This window comes from Nipponia nippon, unplaced genomic scaffold, assembly GCF_047370975.1.
Source record: "Nipponia nippon isolate SJK-2023a ecotype South Korea unplaced genomic scaffold, ASM4737097v1 scaffold_5, whole genome shotgun sequence".
In the NCBI taxonomy this organism is placed as follows: Eukaryota; Metazoa; Chordata; class Aves; order Pelecaniformes; family Threskiornithidae; genus Nipponia; species Nipponia nippon.
The window spans coordinates 867,206-893,823 of NW_028262369.1; the positions used below are offsets into that span (position 1 = coordinate 867,206).

A 26,618-nucleotide genomic window follows, 5' to 3' on the forward strand; every position below is an offset into this window, starting at 1 on the left:
AGAGCTGGGGGGTTCAGCCTGGAGAGGAGGAGGCTGCGGGGAGACCTCACTGCGGCCTTGCCGTGCTGAAAGGGGGCCGACAAGAAAGGGGGGGACAGGCTTTTTAGCAGGGCCTGCTGCGACAGGACAAGGGGGGATGGTTTTAAGCTGAAAGAGGGGAGATTCAGACTGGATATAAGGAAGAAATTGTTTACGCCGAGGGTGGTGAGACAGTGGCAGGGGTTGCCCAGAGCGGTGGGAGATGCCCCATCCCTGGAAACCTTCAAGGCCCGGCTGGACGGGGCTCTGAGCACCCTGATGTGGTTGAAGCTGTCCCTGCCCATGGCAGGGGGATGGAGGGGATGGCCTGGAAAGGGCCCTGCCAGCCCAAAGCCTCCTGTGGTTCTGTGATTCCATGTAAGCAGAGATCTTTTTCTGACTCCCTACCATAAACCATATTATTGACGAGCACCATTTCATGAATGGCATGTACCAATATGCTTCACCCTCAAAATTAGCTTAATCTACTTTAAAAACGAAAGTCCAACCACCTACAGACAACAATTAAATAAAACCTACAAAACAAAATCGGCAAAAATTTCTTTCCTTGGGCAAAATCCCCATCACTTTGCTTATTTTTAGGAATTCCATCATTTCCCTTTACTATCATTTTTAATGAAGATATTGCTCCTTCCTGAGCAGCAGGACAGAGAGCTTGGGCTCTTCCAACCAGGTTGCGTCTGCCAAGGCAGAGAAACATGTAGACTTGCTCCCGTCTTGCCAGGGGACAAGACAGCTCTGCATTCAGCCCTGGGAGCTAGCTTTCGGAATTTCCCCCCTAGCAATTAAGGCTCTTATCCTAATTGAAAAGATACCAGGGAAAATGAAGAAAAAAAAGACAAAAGGACAAAACCCAACAAATCTCTTCCCTCACATGCAATCAGCAGGGATGGGTGAGGAGGTCCCTGGAGGGGCTCAGGCCTCCTGGGACCTTCATCTTCCTCCACCCGCTCCGGACGCGGCTCAGGCTGAGCCCACACGTGGCGAGGCACCACCACGCCGTCCCGGGTCCTGGCATCCCTGCCGCGCTGTCCCGATCTGCCCCAGCAGCTGCGACTTCAGCCTGATCCCCCTTTGCAGGGGACAAGCCACCCCGGGGGGACGTGCCGTTGTTTAGTCTGAGCGCTGCACTCACGCTGGAGCCGGCTCTTGTTTTAAATGGCCCCGCGTCCGACGCTGCGCGCAGGAATGGAAAAGCTTGTTATTCTGGGCTGCCGGTCGGCCAGCCTTTTCCAAGTGCAGGAGAGGAGTGATGTGGTTAACGCGAGCCGGCCGCAGAGCCTCGATGGTTTTTCTTTCTGGGCTGGCACCCGCCTCCTCCAGCGGACCACACCGCCTGCCACCATTGCTCGCTGCCGGGACGGGCAGGCAGGTGCCAGGAGCCGTGCGTGCATGCGGGCGCGCTTGTGCACACGGGTGCGCTTGTGCACGCAGGTGTGCTTGCACAGGGGGCTGCAGGGAAGGACGGGAAAGGGGTGGCAGGGAATGAGCCCAGACCCCGGAGGCACCCGGACACCCGCCCAGAAACGGACCCCCAGCAGCGTCCCACTGGCCTCGCTGCGCCGGGACGGCGCCGAGCAGGGCCAGGACACATCCCGTGGGGACACACACAGCCTAACCCATGCCTGTGCTGCCTCCTGCAAGAGCCCCAAAGGGCACCCAGCACCTCCGTGTTTCATTCACAAAGCTCCTCAAACTGGTAAAGTAGCACCTTTAGAAGAAATACATATTAAAACCCAACCCATGGAGGACACTAGGCTTTTTTTTTTAACCCACCAAAGGGAAAAAGGAGGAAGGCAAAATACCACAAGTCTGACTATAAGATATAACACTGGTGTTCACCAGCACCAAATGGGAAAAACTCATTAAAGTATTTTTACAGTCAGAAGAACAATGCCATGAAGTGCCACCGAGTTACACACAGCCCTATTCTGCCCTCCGTGTTTCCTCTCCTACAGAAAGTAAGCAGATATTAGGGGAGCTGGGTCCATGTCACGGACCCCGCTCCACTCCCAGCACCCTCCTGCCAGTCCCAGGACGGGAGCAGGATGATGCAGAGCTGTGGGGAACCCATGGGACTTGTGCACAACATCACCATCCCCTGATCTTTCAGCTGGCCCGGGGCAGATCTGCGCTGGGGGCTGGGAGATGGGGACCCTCCAGGTCGCAGTTACAACCACATCTCTCCATGCTAAAGGAAAATTTCCCTCTCTGGTTTTCCCTTAGGTCTTGTGAGCATGTCAGGATTTACAACCCAGCCTGCTGGGCTCTCTTGCACTGGTGCATGAATCTGCATCTTTTTCTCTTCCCTGCATCCCCAGTTCCTCCCAGTTCAGTGAAAACCCCTCGCCATTCTGCCCGAGGCACTTGCCCATTAGCATCTCCCCTGCCTTGCCCAGCAATGCACATGGGGAGGCAGGACACTGCTTAACAGCCCTTGAAATAAGAGGGACAAGGAGAATAGGAAACATCCCTACAGGCAAACTGAAGCTTGTCCAAACTTCCTCCCAGTCCAAAAGTCCCCTTGAAAAGGCATGACGGGGTTTTACAAAGGTCCCTCTTGCAAGAAGGGGAAAATGCAGGAGAGAAAAGCCCTTGGCGTGCCTCCCTCGCGGCCGCCTCCAGCCACCGCGTCTGCCCCACGGCAGGGAAGCGCCACGGAGGTTTGAGGGACTTGAAGGGATTTGCGACGCAATAAAAACATTCCTGCCTGCAAAGCATGAAACCCCAAAAGTTTATGGGAAACCACTGTCTTCGGGATGTCTGCATATCTTCAGGCATCCTGGGAGCTGTAGTTCAAAGAAACCAAGAAAAAGCAAGCGGCCGATAATGATGGTTTCTGGATGGAGGTTGTGTGACTATTGGCTCCCACATGAAAGCCTGAATTTCTGGGATGCTGAGCCCGTTTCTACAGCCAAGTGAGAGGAGAGCTTCTCGGCGCCTGGGGCACGAGGGACTCCAGCAACGAGGCGAGGGAGAGCGAGAGGCAATGCCGCCCTCGGGGAAGAGCAACGGCCTCGGCTCCGACACAAGCAACCCAAAAGCCAAGCGTCGATGACTGGGAGGAGGGACGCGCTGCAGCAGGAGCCAAGTGGGATGGGCCAAAGCCATTTCCAGGGCCGGCAACCTCGCTGTGATCTGTCAGAGATGTGGTCCCTGCGGGGGCCATGTCTCCAGCCAGCATCCAGCCGAGGACTGGCTGGGTGGGGACCACAGCGAGGGACTGAGCAAGGGGATGGGGTCGTGCTCCAGGCCAGGCTGCGAGAGAACCCAGCACAATGACTTTCGTCTGGTACTATGAAAATCAGAGGACACCAGTCTGGGCTGCATGGCCTCACCTATGAACTAAAGTCTCCATGCCTCAGTTTCCCCATTAACTCTTTTTATCCACCTATCCCCAAGGGCTGCGGGGACTGGCCTTTGCTATTTGAACACCCACAGGGAGCTGAGCTCCTCAGAAGCCAGCTGTCTACACCGCACCATGCCCAGCATCATTAAATCACCATCAGGTCCATTTCCTCAGACCCCACGAAGGATCGCTGTGCCAGCCAGGCCAGTGAAAGGCACTTTATTCTGACACAGGAGCCTCTTCTTGCAAGAGAGTCACCTCCCAGCAGGAGAACCAGCGGCACTTGATGTCCTCCAGATGAAGCACTGTCCATTTGCAGAGCTCCTGCACCTAAAACACCCTTCATGCCTGACCACGCTGAGGGCAGTGGTGGGGGGACAGAGGTGTGAGAGGGCTGCATCTCATCCTGGACTGAGCCTGGAGCCTTTCATTGCAAACCAAGGAATCATAGAATCATAGAATCATAGAATTGTCAAGGTTGGAAAAGACCCTTAAGGTCATCGAGTCCAACTGTTAACCTATCACTGCCAAGTCCATCTATACCATGTCCTCGAGCACCACATCTATCCATTCTTTAAATACCTCTAGGGATGGAGACTCAACCACTTCCCTGGGCAGCCTGGGCCAGTGCTTGACCACCCTTTCGGTGAAGAAGTTTTTCCTAATACCCAACCCAAACCTGCCCTGGCGCAGCTTGAGGCCGTTCCCTCTCGTCCCATCGCTTGTTACTGGGGGGAAGAGACCGACCCCCCCGGCTCCAGCCTCCTTTCAGGCCGTTGCAGAGAGCGATGAGGGCTCCCCTCAGCCTCCTCTTCTCCAGGCTGAGCCCCCCCAGCTCCCCCAGCTGCTCCTCCCCAGCCTTGGGCTCCAGCCCCTGCCCCAGCCTCGCTGCCCTGCTCTGGCCACGCTCCAGCCCCTCCATGGCCGCCTTGGGGTGAGGGGCCCAGCGCTGAGCACAGCATTCGAGGGGCGGCCTCACCAGTGCCCAGCGCAGGGGCACCATCACCTCCCTGCTCCTGCTGGCCACACCATTCCTGATACAAGCCAGGATGCCATTGGCCCTCTTGGCCACCTGGGCACACTGCTGGCTCATGTTCAGGCAGCTGTCAACCAAAACCCCCAGGTCCTTTCCCGCCAGGCAGCTCCCAGCTGCTCCTCCCCACGCCTGCAGCGGTGCCTGGGGTTGGTGTGCCCCCAGTGCAGGACCCAGCCCTGAGCCTTGTTGAATCTCATGCAGTTGGCCCCGGCCCATTGGTCCAGCCTGGCCAGGTCCCTCTGCAGGGCCTTCCTACCCTCCAGCAGATCAACACTCCCATCCAACTTGGTGTCCTCTGCAAACTGACTGAGGGTGCCCTCGATCCCCTCATCCAGACCATCAGTGAAGATGTTGAACAGGACCGGCCCCAGTACTGAGCCCTGGGGAACAGCATTGGTGACCGGCCGCCAACTGGATTTGACTCCATTCACCACCACTCCCTGGGCTCGGCCGTCCAGCCAGTTTTTAACCCAGCGTAGAGTGCACCCATCCAAGCCGTGCGCAGCCAGCTTCTCCAGGAGAATGATGCAGGAGACAGTGTCAAAGGCCTTACTAAAGTCCAAGTAGACACCATCCACAGCCTTCCCCTCATCCACCAAGCGGGTCACCTTGTCATAGAAGGAGACCAGGTTAGTGAAGCAGGACCTGCCTTTCATAAACCCACGCTGGCTGGGCCTGATCCCCCGGTTGTCCCACACATGCCGTGTGATGGCACTCAGGATGACCTGCTCCATGACCTTCCCTGGCACCGAGGTCAGGCTGACAGGCCTGTAGTTCCCCGGATCCTCCTTCCGACCCTTCTTGTAGAGGGGCGTCACGTTTGCTAACTTCCAGTCATCCGGGACCTCCCCGGTTGACCAGGACTTCTGATAAATAACGGAGAGTGGCTTGGCCAGCTCCGCTGCCAGCTCCCTCAGTATCCTCGGGTGGATCCCATCTGGCCCCAGGGAATCCTGCAGCAAAGACCACAACCACTGGGCAAAGCCAACACTAGAGAGGTGAGCCATGGCAGGTGACCTTCTCACTGTCTATCTGCCTTTCCTCGTGGGCTTGGACTTCACACGTCAGACCACAAGACTCCTCTGTGGTTGTGCAAGGACATTGGACAACTTCTGCCCACCAACACAAGAACGACGCAGAAACACAATGACAAACCCATGACGTAAGGCTTTGCACCAGCTGACTTAAAACCCCAGCGTGGTGTGCTTTGCAGTGCTGGCTGCCGGGAGCCTGAAGTCTTCAAAAGTGGTTTCAGACACTCAGAAAGCAAACAGCCAGCAATGAGAGATAAACCACAGGAAGGTTTGTCCTTGGAGAAAACCTGTAGCCCTGAAGAATCAAGAAGAGGTGGATTATTCATGCTGGCAAGAGCAGCATGGATGCTTTCCAGGTGTCTCGTCTTCCCCCTCCATCCTCCAGCACAGAACACAATGCAGGTTGTTGCCAAAAACGCATCTTGGCGCACGGCAAACGCTGCCTGTGGGACGGGGAGCCCATGGGAGGCAGGTCCCCCAGGGCACAGCACCCTTCACACCTCGCTGCAATTCCATCCAGGCTGCCACGGAGCGAGTACTTTCCAGCTTCTCAGAGCAAGCCGCCTTTGGATGTGACCAGCCAGCAGGTCCGCAGGGTGCTGCTCCCAAGAGCTGAGTTTCTGGAGGCTCTGCAGAAAGATGCCTTTTTTCTGCAAAGCTGGGCCCTCTGCTCTGGAGAACAGCGGTTGGAGATGTTTCTGGGCCAGTTGTGCTTTTCACAGACAGTGCTCACAGACCATAACCACCATCCCATCCAACCCCAGCCAAAACACGGCTCCCCAGCACGTGCCCCCAAACCCGCGGCGCGTGCAACAGCTCAGCCTTTGCTGTACGATCTCTTGCACCTCAGGTCTTCTCCTGCACCACTCAACCCTGTTATAAGGGTTTTTGCTGCACCGTGAGCCTCAGCAATGGGTGTCTCCAAAGCAGAGCCTCAGGGAGGGAAGGGAGGAGCAGGAGGCTGCTGTTCCAGCCCATTTCTGAAAGGAAAAGCAACCATCTGGGTTCAGAGCATCTCTCAGCAGCTCAGAGGAACACACGCACACTGCCACGTTTTGATACCAGTTGGCTCAAGGCTCCCCAGACACGTAACGTGGGCCTTCTGCAGTCGCTTCGCTGAGCCCTCTCTTTGAATTAATGCCGCTTTTCAGATCAGATTGAAAATGCTGACGTCTGTCTATTATACCAGGAGTCATTCCCAAAGCTACTGTCTCTTTTTCCGAACGAGCCAAAGCAGCAAAGGGTTATTAACTGGAGAGAAAATGAGGACAGGGAGGGAACGTGCTGTTCTTTGATAGGAACTGTGCTAATGAACATTATAAAAATAAAGATCAGAAAAGCCTCAATGACAACTTCATTGAAAAGCTGCAGCCAGACCCCAACGGAAAACAGCTGAGATGAGGGGGAAGGTCCACCGTCGTCCCAGCACCTGGGACTGCTTTCAAAACCTCTCACCTCCAGCACCAGGTCGTTTGATTAAAGCAGAGTCTGACATTCGGCTCATCACAGAGGTACCCCAAGACCCTCTGCCTATCGTGAGCATGATTTCAGCCAGCCATAACCCGGTCATGACAGAAAGCACTGCTAGCTGATGGCTGATCGATGGCTTTGCAAAACACAAGCCACCAAGAGCACCACTGCAGGCACCGGTCCCCGTCTTCTCCTTCAGCATGTCCCACCACCCACTCCTTGGGGACGCGTGGCCACGGTGCCTGCTCTCCTTACTCCTCCTTGCAGCTGGTTAATCCATGGAGAGGAAGAGGAGCTGCCACACTGTGATGCTCAGGCCTTGCTGCTGCAAGGGGATCTAACTCTTGTGGCCTTGTGAGTGGCTTCCAGGTTTGCTTGAATCGTTGGCTTTGGTTCCCTCAGCTGCTGAAGGGACTCAGCTTCTACAGGACCAGGTCCAGCAAAACACTTCAGCATGTGCTCATCTCCCAGGGTAAGAGCGGCCAGTGGAGATCAACGCGTCAGAAAAACGCACTCTCCTGGATCGGGGCCACAGTGATGGAGCTACCACCACCAAAGCCATAGCTGAGCGGGACCTCCCAGTGCTGTCTCTCCCCAGGAAAAACAGCAAACCTATACTGAATATCAACCTATACTTTACGTGTTTAAACATCAGCAAAGTTACCCTCCTCTACAAAATAACAGAAATCCTGGAAAAAACAGAGCACAAACTGTACCTTCAGACATCCCCCACCGAGCGCCAACCCAGGGAGAGAAGAAGGAGGCTAACTCCAAAGAGGGGCACATTTTCTAACGAACACATTAGCACAGCCCTGGAGGTGGTGGTGACAGGTAAACTCGCTGCAGGGAGCCTCCGGGCTCCCAGCGCTGCGCCGGGCTCAGCAGGAGACGGGGGGCTGGACCCCGGTGGGATGGATGCTCTAAAATAGGAATGAAAACATTCCCCCCCTGCTCGGCAGAAGGGTACGCTCAAAGTGAGCCCTTGTCTGGGACAGCCAGCAGGCGAAGCGAGGCGACGACGACAGCTCCGCCGGAGTCCAAAATATACTTGCAACTTGTTTTGAATTACTTTATGCAGGGCTTTAAAAAAACGCTTAAAAATTTCCATCCAACCTGGCTGCGGAGCTGCAGGAAGACCCTGGGTTTTGTTTCCACGCAGCCAGTACGGTGGTGCTGATCTGAATTTTTTTCCCCTGGGCAGTGAAAAGAGAGAAGTCTCAGGGAGGGCAGTGCCAAGAAGGGGGACAACAGCCACTCGGCATGCTTTGACGGTGAGTTTGGGTGATGACCGCAAGGCATCCGCACCAGCGGCTGTAGGTGGGAGCGATGCTCCCTCCCAGCACCCCAGTCTCTGCAGGGGTGGCTGCCCCAGGGCACCCAGACCCCACAGACCCATCAACCTTAGATAAACCCACAAAGGTAATTTGCTCCGCAAGCACCGCAGTGCAGCCCCCGCCAGCGCTGAAAGCTCCTGCTCATGGCTCAAATCAACACGGCTACATTACAAACAAACCTGTAGGAGGGAGAGGGAAAGAAAGAATCCCTCGAGGAATCTGCAAGGCACTGGAAGAGCTAAAAATAAACACTGACAACAAGTCAATCTAGAAACAGAAAGCTAAAATCCCTAATAATAGAGGGTTGCCAGCTGGAGGAGGGAGATGCCTGGCACCCTGCGCTCCAGCTCTGCCCACCAAGGCTCCCACGGAGAGTGGGGGCACAGGGACCCCCGTGCACATCGCCACGGGACCGAGGGGGCATCGCTGCCTCTGAAGCAACGGTGGTCTACGTCCCACAGAGCCCAGCTCTTGGGCAGGGAAACGTGGCACTGAGCCTCCTTGCTGCTTTTTATCTTTGTGTTTTCAAACTGCCTCTCAAGATGGGCCAGCCGACTCCGAGGAACCAAGATGCTTGCGCCAAACTCCCCAGTCCCTCCTCTGCTCCCTTCCAAGCTCCAGAAACGAAGCCAAATCTGCCCTTTCCAGTGCTGGTCACCATCTTTCCCACACCCCTCAGATGGGATCAGTCCAGTCTCAGGACTCATCTCTGTAGCTATCAGTGCTCGGCTCTGCTATTCACCCCCTTCCAGGCCCCTCCAAGGATGCGTGCCCTGATCCAGGGTTTCCACCCCCAAACGCGTGCCATCACAGACAGAAACCTCAGAGCCCAGGCCACGGTGATCTCACAGCTATACGGCAACAGAAACATTCTTGGAAAGTGTATAAAAGGCTCTGGATGGCAACTCGCTCGCAATGTGAAATTCAAATGTGAATTTCAGAAGTTCATAGGACCAGAAAAATCTGGCCTGGATGCAACTGCGGTAGATGAGAAGGGTGGAAGAGCCCTGGGTTTATCCACCAAGCACGTAAGAGAAATCCAAGCCCGCTGGAAGGTCCCAGTGCAAGAGCAGAAACCTGCTCTTGTTCTCCGCGTCCCCAAGGCCTGCAGGGGAGGATGCATCCCCAAGGACGACTGGGAGAGCCCCCATGCTTGTGCCACCCCAACCCACCACGCTGCTGCCTACAACGGGGGGGGACCACCTCAGCGGCCAAGCAGAGATGTGCTGCCTGCACCCATCCATCCCTGGGGCCAACATCCTCTGCCTGTCCCCACCCCGGCCACGGCAGCCCGGGCACTGCCCACCTTCTGGTTACAAAGGGACACAGAGCTGGAGGGACACGAAGCAAGGACAGGCCACCTGGGAGCAGGGACGGGAGCAGGCGGGAGGAGGTAATTTGATGACTTGCACTTGCCTCCCCCGCCCCGGCGTCAGGCTCGAGTGACTAATGCTCCAGGAAGGGGATGCTGCTCTCCTGCAATGATACACGCTGCTAATCCCGCGGGTTTATCTGTCACTTCCGCGCGCCGGCTGGGGAGCCAGCACCATCCTGCCCGGCTCCCCGAGCACTCCCGCAGGAATCGCATGGCCTCCGGCTCCTACCCAGCTCTGCTCCCTGCCTGCCTCCTGGCTTCCCTATCCCCCATCCCAGCTCCTCCTTTCTCCCTCTTTTTCAATAAAAGCTGTAGGAGGAAAAAAGGGTGTCGATGAGGTGTTTGTTTAAATAAAATGAGCTGGAAATGAGTGGGAGCCTCATCAGGCAGCGCTTACGCCCCTCCTGCCTACAAGTTAATTGCCTGGGCTGGGAGGGGAGAACAAGGCTACAGCATGGATGGGGACTCGTACCCAGGGTCAGTGCAGACACAGGGCATGCTCCTGCGAAGGCAGGGAACCACGGAAGCATGGGAGGCCCTGGCTCGGGCAAAGCTCCCGGTGACCGCCAGCCCCCAGCCCTCCCGAGTGCCTCCCTACCCCGCTGCTCCGTCCAGGGACCCCCGCATCCCCCCGCTCCATCGGCGAGCAGGGACCAGCAGCTCGCCCTGGCCTGCCCATTGCTTGCACATCCAGCACCTCACCTTCGTCTCCAAAGCAAGAGCCCTGGACAAGCACGAAGGGACGTGCCCAGGGACACAGACCCCCGCCCCTGGGTCCCCACATCCCAGTGCCCTGCCGGGCCAGTGCTGGCTCTTTGCCCAGGAGCCCCACAGGCAGATAACCTTGCCGCCTGTGACAGCCTACGCCGTGCAAGTGCTGGGGCATGCGGCTCAGCAATAACCCAGCTCTCCAGCGCAGGAATGTCCAAATAAATACAGAAATACATAAAAAGGCCATAAATAAGGTTGCCTGAGATGGCTGTTTGTCTGCCGCCTGGCCAGGACCCCCTCTGCCCCGTTGCTGTTTGCCTTGGCAGATGACAGCTGGGTAATTTGTTTCCATTGCAATGAAGTCCTAATTAACTGGAATAAACTTTTTACACTAAGTGTGTTTGTTTAACAAACTGGCTCTTTCAGAGCCTCACCGAGACCTGATTGATGCATTTGAGGGGAGTGGAAACACGCTGGGTGCTTGGACATTAAAGCTGCAGTGTCTGAGCAGGCCAGGGCTGAAAGGGCTCTCTCTGTGTTTGGGAAATCAAAAATGACACCTCTGATGTCTGGACCGGGATGGGGATTTCAGCGTGGCCTTTGTGTACAAATATTTAGGATTTCACATTCGCTGTGGCTGACACCCCCTCCAGCGTCCCCACTGCTCGGGCGAGCTGGGTCTTGTGGCCAGGAGATCCCCCAGGACCACGCTCTGCGCCGGTGGGAGGAGGTGGGATCCATCACGCCGGACTCACTGCCGACTGCAGCGAAGCGCGCCGGGATGCACGTGCTCCCTCCTGGTGACAGCACGGGTGGCTCTGCCCAGCCAACAAAGTCCCAAAAGTGGGACTCCACGGGATGCTCTCAATGAAGCAGGACCAATGTCTTCAGCAGCAGCCACGCTACCTCCATCCCTGCTTCAGAGATCGGCTTCATCTCTTGTGAAGCCAGTAATTTGCAGCAGCAAAAACAAGACGGTTAGAAACCAGTCTGAGATGGTTAGAAGAAACTGGTTAGAAGTCTGAGACCGGTTTCTGGTTCAAACCAGAGCTTCCAGCAACGCTCACCCGCAGCGGGGAGGCAGGGGGACACAGAAGCTCACTGAGAGCCCAGAAGCAGCGTCCTCATCCTCAGCTGTCCAGTTGGTCTGGAAACGGCAAAGCCGGATGGCCGCACTGCAGAATAGGGATCTGGCACAACCTGACCCCGGTGCAGGAGGTCAAGATGCTGTATGCAGGCAGAGGGTCTTACTGGAAACATCTGGGAACAAGGGAAACATCTGGAGATAGCAGCTCTTGTGCTGTACCTTCTTCAGGAATATTGCTGTCGAGACCTGAAGGACCCCCAAGACAAGCAATGCCAAGCCCACACATCTGCTAGACGGTGGCCTAGGACCGTGGGACAAAACCTTTGATTAAAAGAGGGAGAAAAGAGGAACGCAGCGGGGAAAAGATGACCAAACCACCATCGGCACTGGTGCCTGAAGGCAGGCGCCAAGTACTGTCCTGCCGGCTCCGGTGGGACTTCCCACGGGGTGGGAAGCCACGACACTGCGCAGCTCTGTGGTAGGGCCTGGGCCATGACGAGCCCCAGGCTGGAGCTGTATTTCAGCTGTCTAATGAGATAGCTGGATGAATAATAAGCACTTCTGGAAAACAAAGCATCTCTGACATCCAAGGGGGAGAATGAATGCAGCTGAGCTTTCCCTCCCTGGGTGCTTTTTCCTTCCTACCTCATACGGCAAAGAAAAACCTATAAGAGCCCCTGCTTGAGCACTGCCAGCTCCAGAGGTTTTCTTGAGGCATTCAAGCTTTTTGGAAGGCTTGGCTTTTGTATTTTTAAGTGTAAAAATGGGATTTTGCAGGCCCTAGGGTTCCTTTTGCCTCCTTCTCCAGCCCGTTTCCTCAAAGCGCTGCATGCATTTCCATTTACTGTGGGGCAAGAAGGTGTTTTCTTGTGGCTGGGCGTTCAGCAGAGCTCCCACAACCACTCAGTAAAGTGCCCCAAAGTCTCTCCAAGGTCAGCCTGCCTGTACTGTCCACAGCTTGAGTCAGTCAAGTCTTTAATTAGGTATAAAAACCATTATCCAGTGTTTCTTCAGTAATTAGCCTATAAAGGCTCATTCTACCTTCAGCTGCATCTTCTGGACATGTTGAAAGCCATCAGTAGCAAGACTGATGGCAGAGATCTGAGCTGGCTGCCCAGGCTCCCCATGCAGTCCATGGAGAGATGAGGCACTTCTGGAGGAGGAATTAATTTCCCCATAAATTAGATGGTGACACTGGAGGTGGTGCCCTTTTACATGATGTCCCAAGCCTGAGGGGACACCCAAGCACCCGCACCCTCGTCCCTTCCCACTGCACATCTCTTGGGAGTCACCACGCTACTCTGAGTCCTATCTCTGCTAATGCCAGAAACCTGCGGGAAGGCTCAAAGCCTTAGATCTCACCTCTGCGCACGCAGCTTTGTCAGGATGCAGTAAAGGCAACGTATTTTCCTCCTTTAATGTCCTTAGACAGACTGTTCCCTGAGCACATTAGCGTTATCTACATGTCTCCCCACAGTCTGCTCAGTACAGCCCAAGTAAATCAGCGCATTCAGCCTGATGATCCCTCCCAGCGCAAAGAGCCAGAGGAGAAACACCAACGCCGCAGCTCACAGACCTGGCTGATTGCTCTCGAGGCCAATCCCATCATTTCCTCCACCACTGGCAATTTTTGCTTCTCGAGAGCTCAGGCAGCTCGGAGAAGGGCTGCAGAGCCACCCCCTGCAGCGCACGCTGTGCTTCGGACGCGGTCCCTGCCGGAGCAAGGCAGGAGACAACCGTGCTGGAGACAACGTGAAGTTGGGAAAAGCGTGGATCAGTTTGGACGTTGCAAACGGCCGGTCCTTCCCAGGAGGTGCTGCCTGCCAGCGGGCTCAGGAACAACAAAACACTCTGCTACGGAGCAGCGTCTCTGGCAGGTGAGCACAAGGCAACCTCCGGTGCCGCCACACAGCGCAGTGCCAGGTTGGCCACGGCGAGGGTGGTCCTAGGCAAGGATAAGCTTCTGAAGAGAGCACAGGCTGATGGAGCTGCTGATGGTTCTGTGGCCCAGCTGTCTATCTGGCACCGCAGGTGAAAGCATGGAGAAAAAATGCAGGACTGTGTATTTGAATAAAAAGCCAGATTAATCGGTGCTGTTCCAGGAAAGAGTATCAGAGATCTTGCTCTTGCTGTGCTGACGGGCAAAGCAGCAAGCTCTGGAGATGCTGCAAGGCAGCGAGGTTGAGAAAGGAGCATGAGGAATGGGAAATTTGCACTCACGAGCAAAAATGTAACGCACTCGACGCTCCTGAAACCTGCTACGACGGTTTACGTGATCAGAAGTCTCTGCGTAGGAGGGGTGGCAGGGAGGGAAGAGGAGGGCACTGTATACTTACAATACATGCCATTATATTTTTTTCTTTAGAAGTACAGATCTTTTAGCAGTCAGTGCTTGAAGAAATACAGATTTACCTTCTCACCAAGGACTGGGAAGAGGCACGGCACATCATACCTGAACCAGCACAGGACTGCAGGAGCTCAACCTTAGATATATGTTCTCAACGGACAGAAAGAAATAATGCATTATGAAGGATTTGGGTTTGTAAGTCACACGCTAGAAGACTCACGGAGCCAGCAGTAAAATACCACAAGCATTAATAAAACACTATAGTTGATAATGTTTCACAGCAGGCAACGAAAGGTGGAGCAGGCGGTGGCTGCCCGGAGAGGCAGCCCAGGCTGGCAGCAGCCCCCACGGAGCAAGGAGAAGACGGGGCCGGCAGCATCGCGCGCGTGCGGTACTGCAAAATGGCTGTTTCCACATCCCGGGAAATGGGACAAAACTGACTGGCAAGAAAGATTTTGAAAAAGTAGAGTGAAAAAATAAGAGTTCTTTAAGGGGAGTTCACCGAATGCCTGTAAAGTCCCAATTTCATAGTCAGGAAAACGAGCAACTCACTCAAAAATCCCATTTGCTAAATGAAGGCTCAGAGTGGAAATGAGCTATAGAATAAAGGGTGGTCAATACCAATGAGAAATGTGTAGGAAACTGATAAGGGAAACTAAAGAAGGGGAAAGAAGGGGAAAATGCATGGCTGGACACGCAAAATCTACTACTGGGAGCCAAACAAACTCCAGCAATAGGTCCATTTGGAAGCAGCAATAGGACCGTTTTTGAGCAGAGACTGTAGGACCGCTTATAATGATGCCGAAAAAACAAACATAGACGATAAATACTTATTGTGTGTTTGGGGAAAAAAGAAGCGTAAAGTACTGCCTAGGAGAGACAAAGCTTTCCTAAACCATCAGTATCCTCACCTACTTCTAAGGCGGCCGACCAGCACTAACCAGCCAGCACAGACAACGCGTACCCAAAGCTGGGGAGCGTTTTCTGGGCTCTGCTGCTTGTCGTGAGCAAACTTTGGGCTGCCACGTCCAGATGGCAAATGGCTCCTTCACAGCAATATTCACACCCAGCAGTGAAGATGACCCAGTTAACTACTAAATGGTCAGCCTGATATAAGACCCAGAAGCCAGGGCTCATCTGGAATTAAATTAAGAAATAATTAAAGGATGTAAGTTATAATTAAAGTCAGTCGGCGTGTCTTTGTGGATAAGAGATCTTGTCAAATGAGCCCAGTGTCACTCTTTAGTGAATACAGGCTGAGCTGAAAAAGGCACCGTGTACGTTACGGCTGCGCAGGCAGAGCGCTAAGTGCTTCTTGACATTCTGATTTTAGAAGATAGTACTATACGGTATCAATAAAGCACGTTAAATAGATTAAGAGCCGGCTGACAGGTCTCAAACAGAAGTCGTCAATGGGGAATCGTTAGCGAGGCTCCACGGGGAGCATGCTAGTCGATATTTTCTCCGATGATCAAGAAGAAAATACAAAATCCTCGCTCAAAAAAATTAGCAGATGACAGGAAGATTGATGTAATGGTAAATATTGATGAGGAGAGAGTGAAATGTGGGTTGCTTGGTAATGCTGAGCCCATTCAAACACTGTATATGTTAATGCAGCCCAGTGCGGAATGACACACCTACGGAGAAGGATTTCAGGCCGTATTTATGAACAGGGACTGTATCCCAGACAAGAGAGAGCCTCCAGAAAGGCTCCAGGGTCACCACGGGTGACCAACCCAACACAAGGCTCTAATGTGATGCTGTGATGAAAAGAGCTGATGCAGTTCTTGGGGGAGAGGAGAGTTGCCTGCATTGCACTGAGGCTGACACAGAAACGCTCCTGCAATTAAGGTGCCCACATTTAAAAGGGGACACTAAAAAAGCAGGGAGGCTGGAGGGATGAGTCACAAAATTGATCTGAGAGCTGGAGAAAATGTCCTGCTGCAAAAGATTGGAGCTATATTGAGTTTATTGACAAAAATTCTGCCACCCCCCAGCCCCAAATCAGAGCCAACCGCTCTTATCCAGCGAGGCATGCAGAGAGCCAGGGACTGGGAGCTGAAGCCCAGCAAGTTCAAATGAGTTTCACGTCAGGATTAGATACCTCTCGGAAATGCTCAGAAGATTAGATGCTTCTCAGAGGGCAACCACAACCTCTTCAGCTCGTGGAGGAGTGCATGGGCAGCATTTACATCCCTACAGCACACGGGAGGCCAAACAGCTTGATCTAATAGACCCTTTTGTACCTAAATCCCACACAAGTGAATCCCAGCAGATAACTGGAGCTCCAAGGCTAACCCCTGCCACACACCACAGTGAAGACGGGTGACTCGGGAGATAGCACAGGAGCAATGAGGAGCCGGGGAGGCACCGAGCAGCAAAGATGGGTGTGAGCAACTCGAAGGCGAAGTTCAGAGCTGGAAGTCCTGCTAGCTGTGAGGAGTCCCCGTCAAGTCTCGTGCCAGGAGCAGAGCATGCGGGAAAGGACCTCTCGCAGCTCCTGGAGAAACACCAGCAGCGAGAGCTGGCCAAGCAGCTTGGGAACCATCTTGACCCACTTCTCCCTCTTGGTACCCAGCTGTGGGACCAACGGCTGCTGTGGGTGGGAGCGGCACCTCCCATGCCAAAAGCATGTCTGTGTTGACTCACTGCAGCAAACACTTTGCTCTCTTGCTTAGGGGAGAACACAGCCTTGGTTATTGTGTTAAAAAACGCCCATCTTCCTACGCTCGATTCCCTTTCCATGATTAATGCAGAGCGTAGCAAATGCAGAAGGGCTGCAGCTGGTGCATAGGTGGCTTCTGTGCCGGTCTTGGCTCTGAGCTGGCAGCGTCGTCCTCCCATCCCATGAGAGGGGAAGGCAGTCCTGGGCTCAGACCAGCAGGGCAGGCAGATGTCATTTCAACGTCTCCACCAAAGGACTGGGGACCTCCAGCAACCAGGCACCAAGCAGCCACGCTCACTCAGATCCTGGTTTCAGAAGTTTCCCTGGTTTCAGCTCCCCATGGTGAGCGAGGGGATCTTCTACCCAGAGGCACGCAGAGGGACACGGGCTGAGGACCAGCTCCAACCCCGGTGGGGGCTCCGTGGGGACAGAAGCCCGCCCAGCACTACCGGGAGAGTGGCCGGTTCATGGGAACACACACCCTTCTTCGGTTGGGACAAAGGGAAGCACAGCGTAAGACACCGAGTCCTTGTGTGGCAGTGCTGGAGATGGAGAATCAGGGCCAGCCAGCTTTTTAATTGGGCTGGAACTGAAATTACAGGGGGGTAAAAAAAGCCAACCCTGCTTTGGTTCAAAGAAAGGGGCTGGGGGATAGGAGAAAAAAAGCCCTTCAAGTTTCTATGACAACCGGCACAGTAAGAGCCTACATCACAACCTCACTTAACACATTAAAAGCTGCACAGGAACAATGACAACCAAAACTTTGTTCTACCACCAAGTTCAGGAGGGCCGTTCCCAGCCGGAAAGCAAGCACGCTGCAAGGGGGTGCTCCAGTGGTCCTCCGGCCTGGGCATCCAGAGCAGGGCAGCATGGGTTCAACCAGCCCCAACAACTCCTCCTCCCGTCCCCTGGGCTCGAGGGACCGCTGAAACCAAGTGGCTCCTCGTCCCAACCTCCCTAGGACCAAGATATTTAACTCTGGGTATCGAGGGTCCTGGTGCCATCCAGGGCATCTCTGTCCTCGTAAATGTGGGTGTAGAGCACCCCACCACGGTCCCACAGCCCCATCAGGCGTAGGGGCCCAGGGTGAGCACTCCTACACAACAGGCACTAAAAAGGGAAAGGAATAGGAGCTGTATTCATTCACACTTTACAAAAACGGTGGTCTTCAGCAGGCCCTGTCAGGCACACAACCGGGTGCTGCTCTCCCGGGCTGCCTGGAGAGGGTGGCAGCAGCAGGACAGCCGGACCCTTAGCACGGGGCCCCGCTCACTTCGCTGGGCACGGATCGGCACCAGCTTTCCCAGCTTCAAAAGCAAACAGCGATATTAGCCTGGGCAGATAGCCCAGATGCCATGGGGCAAATCAGCAAGGCTACTGCCTCCTCTGTCTCTGGGCTTCCAACGGATCTCTGCCAGCACCGCTCCGCGTCAAGGCTGTGTCCCGTTCCCTCCGCAGCCACAGAGCTAAGGGGAGCCAGAGCTGGCGCTCCCAGCAGCACAGCAAATGTTCCTGCGGGGGCAAAACCATTCCCCGGAGGCTGGAGATGTAGGCTATCCTCCTGCCCCATCGCAAGGCCCTGGACGTGGCACACAGGGAGCTGCCAGGGCTGGAGGGACGGCACAGCCCCAGCCTGGCACGCCACAGCACCCATCGCCCTCCAGACAGATTCAGGGCAAGGAGCAGAATCAGCCCCCCCAGGGCAGGACTCCCCTCCCCAGAGCAGCCAAGTCTCCAGAAGCCTTTCTGGGCTCAGGGCATTACTGGGAGAGACTGGGCCACCTCAGCTTAAAAGATCAGCCCAGCACAGGGTGGGGAGACCTTCTGAAGGCCAGAAGGAAAGCTGCAGGACTGTTCAGAGGCTGGAGTACCAGCCAGTCTCCTGCACCCGCTGCAGATGTCCAAGGCAACTCTCTGCCATGCCGTGAGCTACCTCCCACCGCTCATACCCATTTCTGCTAATCCTCCGCTCCCTGTCTTCTCCGGGCCAGCTCTGCTCTCCATCCCCACACTGGCATTTGTTGAACCACGACATTTCTCCAAAGTACCTTTCCAGGATTCCCTTCCTTTCCCAGCACTCATAGAGGCTTAAAGCCCCTCCACCTGCCTGGAACTCAGGCTCTGAATCCACTGGCCAAACCCCAGAGGAAATAATTTTTGAGCTTGCTATAAAGTTTCAATGGCTTGGACGCTGCTGTTAGGATACCCTGGCCAGCACTGCAATCTTCTTTACTTAATTACGTTGCTGTCGAGGAGTCAACTCCCCAACCCTTCAGAAAACTGGCTTAGCCAGGATTTGGGGTTGGAAGCGAGGAGCCCATGCTCATGGTCCCTTCTGGAGGGCTCCACTCCCCGTCAGCTGCCAACCTGCACCCGTCCGAGGGGCACCCACCCTACAGACCCCAGCACCTCTCTTCCCACCCCCCCCCCCGCCATCCCGCTGCCACCAGAGATGCTGGCGATGGCACTTCATCCTTTCCTACAACCGAAGCTGCGAGAAGCATTCTCCAACCCTGTGAAGGTGAGTTTGGGGCAGTTTCTTGCAGCACTGAGTATCCCATGGCTTCTGCACAGAGAGTTGGGCTCAGCATTGCTTCTCCTACCCCACCACCTCCCTTGCATCATCTGCACCATCTCTTACCCCCTCCTTTCCCCATGCATCCTCCTCCCACTGCTTGGCACTTTGCAGGTGAACCTGAGCTACATGAAGAGCATCCCAGCTGAATGACTCCCAGCCACCGCAAAGGAAGTCAAATGTAGCATATATGTGTGTTATTATCACCATTACTATTACAATAATGTCTGAGTTAAGGCAGCAATGAAATGAACACCCAGCTTAGGGACACATCTAGCTTATTATGATGGCCCTTCATGCTTCCAAGATGTAAATACTGATTTCTAGATCCTTAAAAACATCACAGTTTTACAAGATAATGATTCAGCAATGAAACGCTCACTTTCATCTAAGTGCTGGCATGGAAAGGTTTCAGTCTAAGCGATTAAATGTTCTGCCTTAAGAGCAGGGTGACAACAAATTAGCTGCAGAGACATCGTGGCGTAATGAAGACTGCAAGGCAAAACAAACATGAGCTGCTGCTTTATGTAAGGTGGTTTCAAAGGTTCCTTGTGTGTTTACACATCTGAGGCTTAAGCATAGAAGGTGGGCAGCAGTCTTTAATCTGCCACGGAGACAGAGCCACGAGGTGCCTGTATAAACGGGCTGTGGGATTCCGCTGGAGCAAGACGCGGGCTCTGGGACATCAGGTCTCTCCACATCGTCCCAAGGGACCGAACGAGCGGATCAATGGGGACCATTTTGTGTCACTACAGCAGGGTCCCTCTTGACACCTCAAAGTGCCTGGCAAATATTAACTGCTCCCGAGTGACGACTCTCTTGACAGATGAGCATTGCTCTCAGCAGAGGAGACAGCATGGGGAGGGAGCGCAAGCAGCTCCTGCAGCAAACCAGTGACACTTTAATTAAACCCAGGTATTTCAGTCTACATTTGCTAGGGGTTTTATGATTGTTATTACCACCAAAATTTCTTTCTGGGTTCGAAGAAACTGAATTCCAGTTGGTGCCTGACACTGAAGAGCAAATATATGACAGGGGAATTAGCAAACACACCAGCCTTTCTGGGTTCCTGTCAAGACACTTCCAACCAGCCCTGCCAGGAGCGTTATTAAGCAAAAGCGCCTGTCCCAGGAGAGCCTGTTCCTGTCTCTGAGCACGGTGTCCCTGGGTCTTCAGCCAGCAGCTCCCTGCTCAGGAAACTGCCTTGACAAAGCGGTCAGGGGCCCTCTGTCAGAAATTTGGAAGGACCCCTTGAAACCCAGATATACTAACACTATTACAGCTGTATTAGGAGCTTCCAACATCGAGGTGACAAGGGAGCAAGTAGCTCAGGGCTGGACCCAGCCCACAAGGTGTTTCCTCCCCGGTCCCTACGGACGCTGGCCAGAGCCCAGGCGGAGCGGGGCTGCAGGCAGGTTTGCAGTGGGGGAGGTACGTGCCCAAACTGCATCAGATGAGAATTATTAGGTGGGGATATATCGTTCTGACATCTGAACAACCTGCTTTGGAAACTCAGTGCAAGGAAGGCATCTGTACCTGCTCGAATGGGACACGGCACAAGGCTGGAGCAGCCAGCGTCGGTGAGGAAACCCATGCAGATGTTGGCTCACTGCTGGACTCGTGGCCATCCCCCATTTGCCAGGCTCCTCCCAGGAATTTCAGCTACGGGAGCTCTTTGCGTGCCTGTTCTTCCTAAGGTGGTCTCTAGACCGTACAGTTCTCAGGTCATGTAATTTTTTTTAAGATTAACACTTCAGCCTTCTTGACCCAAGCAGCATCCTTCCATTTAACGTGGGAAGAAGGAACATTACCTCCCAGACACACAAAAAGCCAGGAGTCACAGGTCCTGACATGGGCCAGCTCCTGCGGGTACATCTGTAACCACTCTCACTGAAATCCTTGGCAGTAGAAGTGCCTCCCCCAGAGCGGGCAGCAACATCATTTCAGCTGTGGTGGCTCCCTCCTGGGCACCTCGGACTTTCCGCAGCGGAGGTCCACCTTTACTACACCTACCTGGGTGCTGGCCACACTATATTTGGGGCAACCCAGCAGGAGATCTGTACCTTAAAACCTCTTGGATGGACTGGGCAGAGGGGAAGAGGCTAGTGTAAAGGCCACCAAAGGCTGGCGGGTGAAGGCAGACACCTCTCCATACACTTGATGAGCACGGGACTGTTCCAGGCGCTCGGGAAACACCCTGCTGCTGGCTGAGACAGACCGATGGTAACTATGGGGTGAGGGAACATAGCGACAGCATTTCCATTTCTGAAGGGAAGAGGCAATAAAGGAAGGAAAGGTGGCACTTGGTGACACAGGGAAACCCACCTGACGGAGCACCTAGTGTCCAGGGAAGAGGAGGACACCTGATCAGAGAAAGCGTCTGATCATGGCAGGAGCAGAGCAAGATTCACTCCCAGGACAAGTGGTGATAAAACCCACTGCTCGGATTTCTAGTGTCTGTGTCCTTTTTCTCTTTCTATAACCTACCTCTGCTGTGAGAGCCCCAAACCACCGGCCTGAGAGCAGGGATGCTCTGAGCCCGCTCCCGCAGTGCAGGGGGTTTGGTGGGCAGGGTGAACTGCCGCCTCTGACGCGCAGAAAAGGAAAAGCAGAGGCACGGTCGAGTTTGCTCTGGCATGTGGGGGCCGGAGGGCCAGCCACCCACTGCCAGACTTCTCTCAGATCACCAACCTCGCTGCACAGATGTGCTCATGAACCACCGCGGCTCAGCTCGGCGCTGGGAGCCAGCTGCTTCCCATGCCCTGGCTGCTCGCCGCCACCTCGCCCAGGGCTCGGGGAATGCGTCTGCGGAGCTGCTGCAGAAGTGCTGAGCTCTCCTGAGCCCTCGGCAGGTCCTCCAGACCTCCGGCAGCTGCCAGGAATCCTCCCTCTGCTGAGGAAGACCAGCTCCAGTCCTGCCAGAGGCCGAGGGCCTCCGTAAGGTGCCTGGCCCAGCCTTGCAGATGGGCTGCGGCAGTGAGAGCAGGTCTGCCTGCAACAGCAACGGTGCTGGCAGCAGCCAGGGGATGAAAAAGCCAAATCGGAGCGGGGCAGCGGTACCAGGCAACCTCACGGCCACAAACTCTACTGGTCACAACCCCAAAACAGCCACTGAGGAATGTAAATAGGATGGGCACAAACCAAAGTCATAATACTGTGATTAGCTAGGTCACAGCTGATACCACAAGCCGCTTGGCCAAACCATGGTGGTCCTGTAGCCTCGTGGCACAGAGGAACAAGGCAGCACCGGTAAAACACCCTGTATCTATGAGACCTTCTGCACCAGCGCCCACCCCTGACCCAACAGCTCCACAGCTCCAGTGAGATGGGAAGCCCGTGTTTCCCCCTTAAGGCAGGGAAACATCCCTCGCTTCCCTGATGAGATGAGCTATGGAAGTAGCACTATAATTGTTGCTACCTACCACCGAAACCACCCTGCAGGAAAACCGAAGAGTAAGAGCTCTTTACATATTTCCTCCAAATCTCTTACTTAAAGCCTCACAAAAGCTTCAGCTGGAAGAGGGACACTAGAGATGCTTCAACCTTTTTTAAGCCTGCTTCTCAAAACACACACTACGTAAGCACACAGCAGCGCCACAATAAGAACCACTGAGATCTTGGGCGACTGTTGATAGAGGTCACAAAAGCACGGTTATCAGTCTTTGCCAAATCTGTGTTCGTTTCGTCATTGCATCCGTGATGACTCCGTAACCTCCTGGGATATCCCTCTGATCTCCCAGAAAGCCATGCAGGATTAAACAGCCTGGGAAACGGCTCTGGCTGTATTTTCAGAAGTCTTTAGCTGCCAACGGTCTTGGAAAGCCGATGATCAGCAGTGCCTTGGGGTGAGCAGACAGAGGAGCTCCCTGAAATCAGACTTTTCAGTATGGACCTAAGAGACTAGCACTGACTTTTAAAAACTTTTGGTGGCATAAAGAAAGAGGAGCCAGCAGGTAACTGAGGAACACACACGCACCCAACACTTGCACTCCCCACCACAGACACGAGCAGGCAGCTCCGTAAGCGCTCCGTGACACAGCCCGCCATCCCCGGTGCGCCATGGACCTGCCTCCTCTGACGCTGAGTAACTCGGACCGAGGACGCTGCCCCGGTGCTCACTGCGTGCTCGGGCACCGCTGGGAACCAGCTCTGCAGGAACGTTTTGGAAAGCAGCAAAGAGCGAGCAAGTGCAGAAGGACAGTGAGTTTTGGAGGAGAAATTTCCTCAACACAATTCCTTCTGAATCTTCCAAAAACACGCTCCTCTGACAATCCTGCATGTCAGAGCACTCTTCCACAACTTCAAAACCACCTATGGCATTTTTTTCAGAAGACAAATGGCGATAGCATAGAGATGTTCATTTCCCCAAACAGAGCAGGGGCAACACAAGGTCTCACATGCAACGTGCTCAGCAGCACAATACGCAGCTGCTTGGTGGTCAGGGCCAGAACCCAACCTCTCAGCATGGCTTTTAATAGAGTTTGCCCTTATCCAAACAATCACGGTATCAGACACATCCTTCCAGCAAAGAGACAACCTTCCAGCCTTGAAGGTGCCATGCTGCGGCGAGGCTCTGCAAATGCTGGCTGCAACAACAAAACTGGCCTGCGAGTGCAAGCTCTGCTTGCATTTTAATACGGGTCTCAGAGGTTGACAGCTGTAAGTGCTCTACTCTTGCTCGCTCGCTTATGGACTGTCGCAGCCGGCTCAGAGCCACGGCCAAGGGCACGCACTAACTAACCAACTGATTATGATAGCGGGGTGATTTGCAGATCCTTTGTTCGTATTCATGAATATGGTGGCTCCAGAGAGCCTCTTCCTATCCTCTCTCCCCTACGGCTCACCGTGCTTTACAAAACACAACGGATGGAAGACGACAGGCATCAACGTCAAAGCACAGGCTGCGGGAGATGTGCTTCAAGATCAGCCCGTTGTGACACAGAACTAAACCCTTCGATTCTCCAAAGCAGCTCAGCTGTGCAAACCCGGAGCAGAGGGAGGCAGAGGTGGGAAAGGTCACCCCCGCTTCCCCCGCTCCCAGCCACCAGCTCCCGGCTCGGTCCCTCAGGCTCAGTCAAGCTGTCGTGATTCCTTCTGACCTGATTTAATGATTTGCATATGCCCTGAAGCCAAAATGATTGACAGCCCTTCCACTGTTATCCTCACTTGTGTAATTGCAGCAGCTATTCTTGTACATTGAAATGTCTAATCTTAGCAAGCCACGGAGCTGCTCGGTAACACGGACCAACCGGGAATTTCCATGCAATTACTCACCACGGCTACTGGCACTTACTTTGGCTGGTAGAAGTCCTTCTTGTCCGCTGACCCCAGGCTCTGCAAGACACAAAAGACAGATATATTTAACCCTTTGCCAAGCAAGTATCGTTGATGAAGATGTGTGGTGAGCAGGAAAAGGCATGCGCCTGTGCTTTTTGCTGCCCAGTGGGTATGTGTGGGCTGGCTGGACAGGGCAGGCAGCTCAGGACCTCCAGCCACCAAATGCACCGTAGGCAGAGCCCACAGCAGCCAAGGATGTAAAAATAAAGAGTCAAGGCAGAGGTGTGGAGATGCGTCAGGCCTGAACCCAGTGCATTCAGGCATGTCTGTGTCTCCCATCACTTGCAGAAGCGTGGCACCTTGTGTCAGGAGGCGACTCACATCAGCTGTACCCAGCTGCAAAGAGGACGAGGTGCAGGGCTGGCAGACCCTTGGTTGAGACCAAGCCACCATTGCCTGCAGTGAGCCTCAGGCAAGACAGGGGACCGAGCCCGAGGCCCACAGTCGCTCCCTGGGGACAAGACCACAAAATTCTGCTGAGAAAAATGACATCGGGCCCCAAGTATGCGCAAGCCTGGGAAGCAGAGACAGCCTGATGCACACCCAGGCTCCCATGCGCCAGCACCTTCCCAAGCGCCGCCAACTCCACCGACAGCACAGTCTGGTAAAGTCTGACAGCATCCCAACCTGGGCTGTGGAGCACCGGGGTTGCCTGGGAGGCCCCAGCCAGGCTGAGCCTCCCCATGGGGAGCCCAGGGGTGACGGGCATCCCGCAGACCCCGCTTTGGGTGCGAGGCAGGGTGCGAGTGTGACGCCCAGAGAGCACGCATGCACTGCCGTGCCTTGCCCTGCTGTCCAACAGGGCCGTATACACCCACGTACGCCCAAGTCTCTACCCCAACACGCCTTGTCCCGGAGCAGCCGCAGCAGACGCTGGCCCTCTGCCCTGCTCCAACGCCCCAGTTCGTGGCACGTGCTTGCTGAGTGCGGAAGAGCCCCCACCACCCAAGGGATGCAGAGGGGCAGGCTGTGCCGGGCATAGCGGGATGCTCGCAGTGGGACAGACAGACAGACCCACCAAACCTGGGTGTCAGCAAAGCCGTCGTACTGCTGGAGCCCTCTCCTCCTCTCGGGGACAGTCCTCACCTTTGCAACTTGCCGGGATGGGGGACGGCGGGCAGCAGCGCAGGGTGGCCCCACCACCCGCCCCGTCCCCGCGTGGGCAGCAGACGTGTGCTGGTGTGCGTGCACGCTCGCGGGAAGCACGCTCGGGCTCTGAGGCTCCTGTTGTAGTTTTGCTCCGTGGTTGCCAGGCAATGGCGAGTGCGAACACCAAAGCAGTGGGAGCAGCGGGGCCGAATGCTAATCAGGGGTGCAGGAGCTCTCCCGGCGCTCCCGGCGCTGGCCAAAGCCACCGGGTGCTCCCACCCTTGGACTGAAAAGCAAGCAGGGAGAGGAGGGCCCCAGCTTTTAAGCAGGCAGGGATCCACTGTCACCAAAACACCCCCCCAAAGGGAGCTCTGGCCAAGCCAGTGAGACGGGCCAGCCCTCTCCCCGGCACAGAAGTGTTGGTCAGGCACGGGCGCAGGGAGGCTGCAACCAAACCCGTGGTGCCGGATACACGGAGCTGGATGCGTGCCACCCTCTTGCACATCTCATGTGCCCATGGGGCCAGAGGACGCACCTGAGCTCCGGCTTGGGGTAGAGCTGGCAGTGCAGAAGGAGCAGCCCTTTGGGGTGGGAAGATCTCATCTGCCCGCGTGCCAAACACCGTGTTGGCGTGCAAAAGCTCGACGGGCTCTGAGCGATCCCCACCGGGCAGAGAGAGCGGCACCCTTTGGCTCTCCCCGCTGCTCCCCCTCCTCTGATACGACAGAAGCTACAGCAAAGCCTGCAGGATTGACGGTCAGGCACCAGAATGGGGTGCTCAAATGCTTGCACAGGCTGCCCAGAGATGTGGCGGAGTCTCCAGCCTTGGAGATGTTCAAAACTGAACGGGACATGGTCCTGGGCATCCAGGACAACCGGGTGTAGGTGACCCTGCCTTGAGCAGGGGGGTGGACTGGGTGATCACCTCAGCCACCCTGTGCATTCCTGCAGCAGCAGAGAAATGAGCACAGCAGTAACTGCACAAAGTGAATGCCCTGGGCAATGGGACCTGTCTTCCAAGCCCACAGCGTGCCCGGGAACACCTCCACTCCCTCGGGCGCAGCATTCCCCTGAGATATTTCCTTATGTCTTTAAACTTGGCACCTAAAACCCAGGGTGCCAGATCCCAAACTATGGATCAGCTGCAGCTGACGTCCATGGGAAAAAGCT

At 55.0% G+C, this 26,618-nt stretch overlaps 1 protein-coding gene across 7 annotated transcripts in view; it reads right to left on the reverse strand.

The window, feature by feature from the left end:
- Positions 1 to 26,618, reverse strand: part of LOC104011075 (ankyrin repeat and fibronectin type-III domain-containing protein 1) — a 264,593-nt gene that overhangs the window by 50,892 nt on the left and 187,083 nt on the right. For all 7 annotated transcript variants that reach the window (XM_087731748.1, XM_087731749.1, XM_087731747.1 and 4 more), the window contains one exon: positions 24,316 to 24,356. In XM_087731748.1, the coding sequence (XP_087587874.1) occupies positions 24,316 to 24,356 (41 nt within the window). The remainder of the gene's footprint in view (positions 1 to 24,315; positions 24,357 to 26,618) is intronic.